Source organism: Phocoena sinus, chromosome 12, assembly GCF_008692025.1.
Source record: "Phocoena sinus isolate mPhoSin1 chromosome 12, mPhoSin1.pri, whole genome shotgun sequence".
NCBI classification, from domain to species: domain Eukaryota; kingdom Metazoa; phylum Chordata; class Mammalia; order Artiodactyla; family Phocoenidae; genus Phocoena; species Phocoena sinus.
Window position 1 is genome coordinate 21626869 of NC_045774.1, and position 10082 is coordinate 21636950.

The window sequence follows — 10082 nt, forward strand, 5'->3', positions numbered from 1 at the left end:
AAATGATCTCTGATCATAATGGAATTTAAACTAGAAACAAATGATAGATATCTCAGATATAGCCAAAAATGTGTAAATTAAACCCCACATGTTTAAATAACCATTGTAAAATAGAAAGACTCTCATGGGGGCAAGGAATATACAGGAAATCTCTCTACATTTCCCTCAATTTTGCTGTGAACCTAAAACTGCTCCAAAAACAAAGACTTGATAATTTTAAATAGAAAGACTCAAAGGAATTTTTAAAATATTTTGAAGTGAATGACAATGAAAATAAAATGTATTAAAACTTTTGAGATGCAACTAAAGCAGTACTTAGTATTAAATGTTTTAAAAGGGAAGGACTCAATTTAATAAATAAACAATCTGTTTCCACAGATTTATTAGTTAAGAAACTAATAAAGAAGAACCAGTTTAACCCAAAACAAAAGGGAGAAAGTAATAAACTTTAAAAACAGAAATCAATGAAATTGAAAACAGAAAAACAATAGGAAAAAAACAGTGAAACCAAAAGCTGACCTTTGAAAAACATAAATAAAATTGAGAAGTCCTTAGCCACACTGATGAAGAAAAAAGAGATAAGACACAGATTCCCAATATCAGGAATGAAATGTGATTATCACCACAGACCCTAAAGACAATAAGAGAAAGATAAGGAAAGAATGTTGATATTAGATGAAATTATATCTTTTTGAAAGATATAAACTACCAAATCTCAATGAAAAAGAAAGAAATAAGCTGAATACTCCTATATCTTGAAATCAACCAAAATGAATTTTCAACAAAGAAAACTCCTGGCCCAGTGGTTTTCACTTATAAATTCTGTCACAAATTTCAGGAAGAAGTAAAACCAATTCTGCTCAATCTCTTCCAGAACATTGAGGAGGAATAAGGCTAGCATTACACTAATATCAAAGTCAGGCAAAGAAGAAAAATAAAAAACTACACACAAATATTCCTCATTAACAGAGAGGTAAAATCAACAAAATATTAGCAAATCAAATTAAGCAATATATAAAAAGGACAATATACCACAGCCAAGTGCATTCACCCCAGGAGTGTAAGACTGACTTAATATTCAAAAATCAATCAATGTAATTCACCATATTAAGAGGGAAAAAAAGCCATATGAACATATCAATAGATGCAGTTAAAATCATTTGACAAAATTCAACATCCATTTACGATATTTTTTTAAGAGCTTCTCAGTAAACAAGAAACAGAAGGAAATGTACTCAAACTGATAAAGGGTATATGCATAAAAAGTCTATAGCTACTATTATACTTACTTGCAAAAGACTGTTTCCTCCTGAAAAAGAAATGACAAGAATATCCACTCTCACCACTTATGTTCAGTATCATATTAGAAGTCTTAACCAATGCAACAACACATGAAAAAAAAAAAAAACCATGACAATTAGAAAGGAAGAAAACTGTCTCTATTAGCAGATGATATGATTGTCTATATAAAAAAAGAAAATTCCATGAAATCCACAACAAAGCTCCTAGAATGAATAAGTGAATTAGCAAAATCATAGGATATAAGGTCAATATGCAAAAATCAAATGCATTTAACATTTAACAAAAAGTAAAATTTAACAATACTATTTGTTTCACTGAAGAGGACATACACACGGCAAGTAAGACATGAAAAGATGTTCAAGATTATTAGCCATTTGAGAAATGCAAATTATAACCCCAATGAGATAGCACTACACACCAATCAAAAATTAATTGGATGTCATCAAAATGATAAACTTTTGCTCTGCAAAAGATACTACAGATCATCCTCAATTTACCACAGTGTCACATCCTGATAAACTCATGGTAAAGTGAAAATATTGCCTAAGTCAAAAATGCACTGAACACATAACCTACTGAACATCATAGCTTAGCCTAGCCTGCCTTAAACGTGCTCAAAATACTTACATTAGCCTACAGTTGGGCAAAATCATCTAACCCAAGGCCTATTTTATAATAATGTGTTGAATGTCTCATGTAATTTACTGAATACTCTACTGAAAGTGAAAAACAGAATGTAGGTGTATTGGTTGCTTACCCTCCTGATCACATGGCTGACTGGGAGCTGGGGCTCACTGCCCTGCCCAGCATTGCAAGAGCATATTGTGCCACATATCACTAATCCAGGAAGAGATCAAAATTCAAAACTGGAAGTACAGTTTCTACTGAATGTATATCACTTTCATACCACAAAAAAGTCGAAAAATCATAAAGTCAAACCATTGTAAATTGGGGCCTGTCTATACCAACAAAAGGTAAAGATACTCCCAGACAGGGAGAAAATGTTTGCAAATCCCGTATTTGACAAAGAACTTCTATTCAGCATACACAAAATTTCAGATTTTTCTGAAATCTGAATATGTAAATGTGCACACACATATATACACATACATTATACATATAATGTATACATGCATATATACACAGTCGGACTTTCCCTCTATGTGTGTTTCTGAGTGTTCATGAAGTTCTGAAGTAAATACCATCTTGAAGCACTTCAATGCTAAGATGCACTGAAAATTAGGGACACTTAAGATGGAATATATTTGCTTCCCTACGGTTTCCAGTATTATACAAATTTTCTGGAATTTTAGGTACTACTTTTGAAATTAAAATTTTAAGTTGTAATACAGCCTGACAGTTCTAAATATGTCAACCTGAAAGGGCTAGACCACTGTCTCACTGACTTTTTTTTTTTTTTTTCACTTTTTTTTTTCACTGACTTTTTAGAATTCCATGCTTCTAAAGCACTGTCATGAACACATGCCATTTGCTCAAGATTCAAAATAACAGTATTCTTATCACTTGGTGAATTCAAGCAATTTCTCTGGTGATTCCTAATTAGCCTGTCTTGATCCAGCCTATCAAAGCAACATTGCATACCTTGCTGCCCTCCACGATGGATCTGACCCAGGGGTCTCTCACATGCAGAGAGGGGTCTGTACTCACTGTCCTCTGGCAGGAATACCCTGCAGGTGAGACAAGGGCCCTTTAACTGTCTAGCCACAGGCTGCTAGACGCAAAAGAAAGCTATGTTGTTATGGAATCCTAAGCAGTAAGATTTTTCCAAGTGTGCTTGGATCACAGGAACATCTGATTCAATATGGAAAACTGTAGTATTGTTCACACTTCCACAGAAACATATGACATTTCAGGGGAACACAGAGAAACAAATGAAAGCCTCAAGAGCAGCTACCAATTTTGTTAAATGTTATACCAGACATGGGGGATGGCAGAGATGGGAAAAGAAGTGACCTCAACACGGTCAGATGACTCTGTAATTTCAATAACATTTGCAACTAAGAAAGGGAATTAGAGATTATATCATCAACTATTTCCCCGACTCTGACAAAACCAGGCCCCTATTTTATGTTTGCTCCAAAAGAAACACTTTCAAAGAGGGGGAAGAGGACTCTGTGTAAAGTATTATACTCAAAATTCTTCTCCCAGGTTAGGAAAAAGCATTATTTAATCCTTAAAGTTTACGTGCATTTTAGGGTCAAGTCTGATTGTACTGAAAAAAAATTTGCAGTTTCACCCTCTTTGTATAATATCCAAAAAAAAAAAAAAAGAAAAAACCAAACCAAAACAAACCAATCTAATTTTGTTCAGACTACTCAATGAACCACTGGCCTTCACATGGCACTCTGCGGTTTTGACTGGCAAAGCTAAGTATCATAGTTACATAATAGTATGCAGAATCTCTTCTCAAGATATTTTATTTCCTATTTAAAATTAAGCCATGCACTTAATGGAGTCAAGAATATTTTATTGTAAGTATATAAGTAAATATGGCAAACTCAAATGCATCATTTAGTATACTTATGCAGTTTTTTCTCCCTTTGAAACATTTTTAAAGGTCAAAAATTCTTAGTGTGTCTAAAAGCAAAAAATCTATCCTCCAGGTGTACTTGACCATTTCCTGCTCTTTGAACACCCCAAGCTTTTCAACATCTGAACACTTATTTATCCTGCTCACTCTGTGGTTTTCTAAAATTCTTTTGCAAAACGGATTTAGATAACAAAAATAAGTACCCAGATTATACTACCTTAAACCTCTACAAAAATGCCTTCACCCAGTCAAAACAGAAGACCATGCCTTTGGCTTTCATAAAATCATAATATAAAAAACATCAACAATAAGAATATTTCTATTGATAATCTGCTAGAAAACAATCAAAGGCATTACCTGCTATGCTACCCGATGTCATTTACATGACTAGCTGAGTGATAAATAACCTTGCAAAGTCAGTGCCTGGAAGGAATTGTATTTTTCCTGATAAATTGTTATGCTTCCTTTATTCCAACAGTAGAGACAATACAATCAAATGTGTATTCTTTTTCACCTGATTTCCCTAAAGATTAGACAAACTTGTTTCTCAGTTGCAACAAATAGCTTACCCTTGGTGCCAAATACATATTTTTCTCTTTCTTTTATTTTACAGTTGTAATTTTTTACAACATGTTTTTAACTATGTCACAGTAAAAGTGACATAATTAAATATATTTTGAAATATGTTTAAATATATTTTAAATATAGTTGGCAGAATTAATATATGAAGGCTGTGTCCTACAAGCTATTCCATGCTAAATTACAAAACAAAAACAGCATGGCCTAGAGCAGCATTTTTCACACTAAAATGTGAAAAAGAATCACCTAGTGATCTTATTAACAGGTAGATTCTTATTCAGAAGGTCTGGGGTGGAGCTGGAGGGTCCACATTTCTACCAGGCCCCCAGATAAGATCACTGCTGGTCCTCACACTACACTTTGAGGAGGTAGGGCCTCACCGGTGTTCAGCCTGTGCATGTATGGAAAGTCAGTATAGGAGAAATAATGAATATAATGGAGCCCTAAGACATGGTAACTATCAAAATGGCGAGGACCACAAACTAGAGCAAATGGGATCATCACATTTCTATTTCAACCTTTAAAAATCAGTTTCTTAAATCCAAAATCAATATTAATTTTTTATAACAAATGTCCAGTTCATGTTTTTCAAAGAAGTTGATTCTTATTCACGTGTTAGACATTCTACCATATAGAGCTGAATAAAATTCTGGTTGATATATTTAAAAAAAAAAAAATCCGTAGTGTTTCAAATGTTTTTAGGAGGAAGCAGGACAAGAAGAGAATACTCATTGAACATCTGGAAAGTTCCATTTATTCAAATGTTTCCTAACACCCAATGTATTCCAGCACTACTTTGAGGCCTCAACATCCAGTTTCTTTTTTCTTTTACTTTATGTATGTTGGTTTGATTGATTCCTCATTTCTATTATTTTGGGGGACAATTATTATATAACTTGGGAAATTATTTGATTAGTGCATAAGTGAATGAGTCTGCATCATTTGAAGAAAATCCATCAGCTGTGATACTGGTTAAGAAGATACTTGAACATTCGTCAGTTTAATTGTTTTTTCTTTCCAGCTTATTTCCAGTTAAGAGTATTCCTCCCAGCATGGCATGTTTCACAATGATAATTTCTAAAATACTTCACAGTAAAGAAAAGGCCTAGTTTTTCCAAAGTTATTCCATTTTCATAGATTCTCACATTGCCTGTTGTCACATGTATGTCTCCTCAGCATAGTTTCTGGTTAAAACTAAAATTAACCAGTTATCTAATACACATAAAGAACTAGCTGAGTCACCACATCAGTACAACAACATTTAAGGTTTCTTTTCTAGGTCACAGGATTTAGAGCCAAGTATACTAGTCTTCTATTGCTGCTGCAACAAATTAGCGTAAATTTAGTGATTTAAACAGATTTATTATTTTATACTTTTGGAGGTCAGAAGTCCAAAATGGGTCTCACTGGGCTAAAATCAAGGTGTCAGCAGAGCTATGTTCCTTCTGGAGGCTCTAGGGATCATTTATTTCCTCGCCCTTTCCAGCGTGGAGACACCTCCCACATTCCTTGACTCCTGGGCCCTTCCTCCATCTTCAAAGCCAGCCGTGTTGCACCTCTCTGGGATTTTCTTCCTCCGTTACATCTTCCTCCAACTGACTCTTCTCCCCTGCCTCCCTCCACTTTTAAGAAACCTTGGGGTAACATGGATAATCTGAGCAAATCTCCCTATTTGAAGGTCAGTTGATTAGCAACTCTAATTACTTTGCCATGTAACCTAACACACTCACAGGTTCCAGGGATTAGGATGCAGACATGCTTTGGGAGCCTATTATTCTGCCTATAATGTGAAGACAGTATTCCATTTCCATTTACTTACTTGAATTTTCCTGAAGCACTTTTAGTTCTTTTACAGTTCTTCAATTCTAGGAAAAGAAGCTCTTGGGGAATAACAATAAGAGTATAAGATTACTGATAACAGTAATATATCAGTAATAGTTCAGTAATAATGTTCAGTATAAGGTTACTGAACGTTACGAATGTTCAAGTATCTTCTTAACCAGTATCACAGCTGATGGATTTTCTTCAACTGATGCAGATTCATTCACTTATGCACTAACTTTCATTTCACTTTTTACCATGAGCTCTGATTCTATTGGGATGACTCTCATACTCAAAGTAAGGTATGGATATAGCTGGAACGGCCCCTGCCACATAACCATATGATCCTGGGTACGTGTCGCCTGAGATTCCTGAGCTACATTCTGGTACACTGATGCCATGGATCATGGAATCAGACTGTGGCCACCAGGATAAACGTCCTGACTCTCTGTGATCCAAGTTGGCTAGGACAAGGGCCTTCTCACTGAAGTTTTGAGAAGCTAAACCCTCTGGCAAAATTGCTCTAATGAGCTTAGAATCATTAAAAATGTCCCAAGCACTAAGTAATAAAATTTATTCAGTTTTTTTTAACACAGAAAAATGAAAAGTTAAATGGGTAAATTATAGTGGCCTAATCTTTTCATACCAATAGTAGGGACTCACAGGCTGGTTGTTTTAACAGCTGTACAATGCTTAAGCTCCAAAGACTCTAAATCTCTAATAACAAAAAGAATAACACTTTGCACGAGTGTTTCTTTGAATATATTCTAGACATATTTTCTCACAGGAACCCTCAATTAAAGATTTGTTATATTTTAATCAGAAGCCACAGAGATAAAAAGTTTGAATGATTGGCTGAAGGCCCTATACAAACTGAATTTAAATATGAAAGAGACAAAAATATATTTGTCATGATTACTTAAAATAGGCAGGTCCAACCACTAAATGCTAAAATATAAAGTGTCTGACAGTTTAAGCCGAGTCAGATTGGCTCTACTACAGTTTCACGTCCCTCAAAGGTTATGAGAGGTACATCGTTTCTTGTGAGTCTTGTTTTATAACACACAGTAAGCAATGCCAATGTGAGTTGTCATTTCGCACATGGGTTAACAATACCCTCAATTTCTACTGCTCTCACCTGCTAATCCCCTCCCCTGCGCCCCCAAAACTATATCTAATGCAAAGGTGCTTCTGAGAACTGTTCATAGTTTCTATGGTTCTGGTGGGGTTTCCATCCGTATTTCAGCTCAGTGCTGTTCCTTGACAACACTCAAATGGGCCAGCTCAAAGTGAGATCAGGAGAAATGGGATAAGGTAGTGATCCAAGAGAAATTTTGTTCACATAGCCAGTAAAAGAATTCTGAAAATCTATGCACATATTTTTTAAATAACATCTAAATATTTTTAACATAAGTTTGAACAGTTGAAAAGGGGACATGATTTCTAACACTCTGATACATATTTATCAGAACTTCAGGCCTGCAGGTTTCAGTCTCCGGAAGTCTGCTACATAACATAAAAGGTAGAGCCAATCCTCAATGACGACCCAATCAACTCAAGAAGACTTTCTGTCAAGATAAGTCTTTGTTTTTCAATCAAATATGAAGATAGTTCTAGTGACAACTGTCTATCTTCTGAATCCTAAAAGGAACAGATAAATACAGCACAGAGCCTTGTCACGTGTTTGTCCCTTGGATGAACAGGGCAGAAGAAAGGAGAACTGGCAGGCAACACCCGTGTTCAGAGACAGATCAGTTTCAAGAAAGAGCTGGAAGATGAGGAACTGAAAATTGAAACCCCCGAAACACTCTATGCCCTGGTCAGTCTTGGTGCCCAGTTTGGAAAGTGCTGGGGGAAAGGGCTTAAATTCTTCTCTGAAAGTATCTAACATGATACAAATTTAAAATGGTATTTCTATACAAAAACCTGCTGACTGCATATCTTTGAAGCATCCTAAGCCTTTGGAAGTATCTTAAAACAGGTGTCAAGTTCTCTTCATCAAAATGAAGGGTCAACAATTAGAGATTACAATCTTGCTTGTATAGCCAACCTTGTGTATAACCTTGGACGGGCAGTTCTGGCGATCCAGGAATTGGTTCTACATTTTCTCTAGTCCTCAGAACTCCTCGCTTTTGTTTTAATTCTCTGTCCATACTTGCCCATCTTTTAGTGTATGTTTGGGCCAGTCTTTCACCCTGAAGTTCCTAGGTTCCACCCCATGTCCTTATTGGGTTTTATGCTCATGTGATACTTCTCCGTCCCTTTCAGTGCCAGAAGTGGATAAACTGTTAAAAAAAACAAAACAAACCAACAAAAACCCTCCAACTGCCAAGGCCATCATTGTGCCAACAGAGGAGCTGCTTATGCGAACTATTGCGAACTTTTACACGGGAAGATAGGGAAAGTATAAAGTCCACTGTGAATGCGTGTTGAAAAGCTCTCTCTTCTAACGCTTCTGGGGGGTGGGGGAAGGTTGGAGGTAAATTACTGACAATGGGCAAAAACAGATGCAAAGAAGACAACTTTATTAGGCGATTTCTCTTCTTTATGAGGAGCCTTCTTTCCTTTGTTAGGAGGACAGTCCTTTCAGAGGAAACACCAAGTAATTCGACAATACCCAGTTTCCTTCAGCTGCTGCGACTTGATCCCACGGTGGGTGCTCTGGAAAGCACCTTGGGGGCGAACGGGTCTGAGGCCGCTCATGACCAAGGTCGTTCGATCCAGTTGCTAAGTTGAGAATCTTCCCGTGCCACCTCTTAGAAGCAGGTGTGTGTTCCCCTCCAAAGAGCCCACCACCTGGCTGCGCCCCACCTCCACTCGTGCCCCAGCTACCAGATAACGTTGGGTACTACAGAAGGTGCTGCTGCGGGGGCAGCCTGGCCTTCAGACGCAGTCACTGGGGAAGAGGCGAGGACCGGCGTGGATGCTGGAGCACGCGCGCAGGTGCCGGCGCACCCACAAACACACCCGGGCTCGGAGTGAGGGGAGGACGGGGGAGGGGGAGGGGAGCGACCTTACCAGATCAATGAAAGTCAGGAATTTCCAGCTCCCTCCGTAGGTCTGGTGCGAGGGCATTTCGATGGCCTTGTAGTTGCACAGGATAGAGCAGTAGGACAGCAGGATGGCCACCCGCAGCACCTGGCAAGGGACAAGCGCCATGTTCGCGAAAGGCCCGGACGGGCTCGGCGACGAGGAGGACTGGCGGCTCAGGGCTCTGGCGGGCGCCGTGGGAACTCCGGCCGCGGGCGGGGCGGGCGGGGGCCCTGGCGGGACGTGTCCCGCGGGACCGGCGCGACCGCGAGCGCGCGGGCAACCTCGCGGGCGGGCGGGGCGGGGCGGTGTGGTGTGTGCCGGCACCGGCGGCTGTGGGGTGGGCGGCGTGGCGTCAGCTCTTTCGTCATCTACGTCATTCTGCTGCTGCCTTCGCGGGCCCCGGAGACCCGGCCCGGGGCAGCCCTTCAGAGCCCCGAGAGCGGGTGGGCAGCCTCCGAGGACGACCGGGGCTCGGGGAGCGCGCGCCGAGTTCCGGGGACCGCGGCCAGAGGCAGCGGCCGGGCGGAGAGGGAGCGCGGCCCAGGGTGAGCGGGCGCGGGGGCCGGGCAACCCGCCCGGAAGGAGCGGACCCCGGGGTGGGCCAACGGTCCAGCTCGGGGACTTGCTGGCCAAGTGGCACCGGTGGAGGCGCGCACGTGGGGGGTGCAAACCCGTGAAACGGGGCCCCCGAGTGACTTGCTTTATTTTGGACCCAACTGGAATTTTAGTGTTAGACTACTGTTAATCTCTATGAAATCCCCTTATTAATTCTATTCCAGTGGGTAGGCTGCCCTGC

The 10082-nt window shown here is 39.5% G+C and overlaps 1 protein-coding gene across 5 annotated transcripts in view; it reads right to left on the bottom strand.

Annotated features, from left to right (window-relative positions):
- Window positions 1-9591, bottom strand: part of AIG1 (androgen induced 1) — a 234042-nt gene extending 224451 nt beyond the window's left edge. Inside the window, exons 1-2 of one of the 5 annotated variants that reach the window (XM_032651163.1) lie at window positions 9272-9558; window positions 8814-9149 (exon numbers count right to left, since the gene is read on the bottom strand). In XM_032651163.1, coding sequence (XP_032507054.1) covers window positions 9147-9149; window positions 9272-9412 — 144 coding nt within the window. In that variant the 5' untranslated portion in view covers window positions 9413-9558 and the 3' untranslated portion in view covers window positions 8814-9146. Of the gene's footprint in view, window positions 1-8813; window positions 9150-9271 lie in introns of those variants that run through there. The other 4 variants (XR_004352526.1, XR_004352527.1, XM_032651161.1 and 1 more) reach the window with 4 other exon arrangements.
- Window positions 9592-10082: the final 491 nt, after the last annotated feature.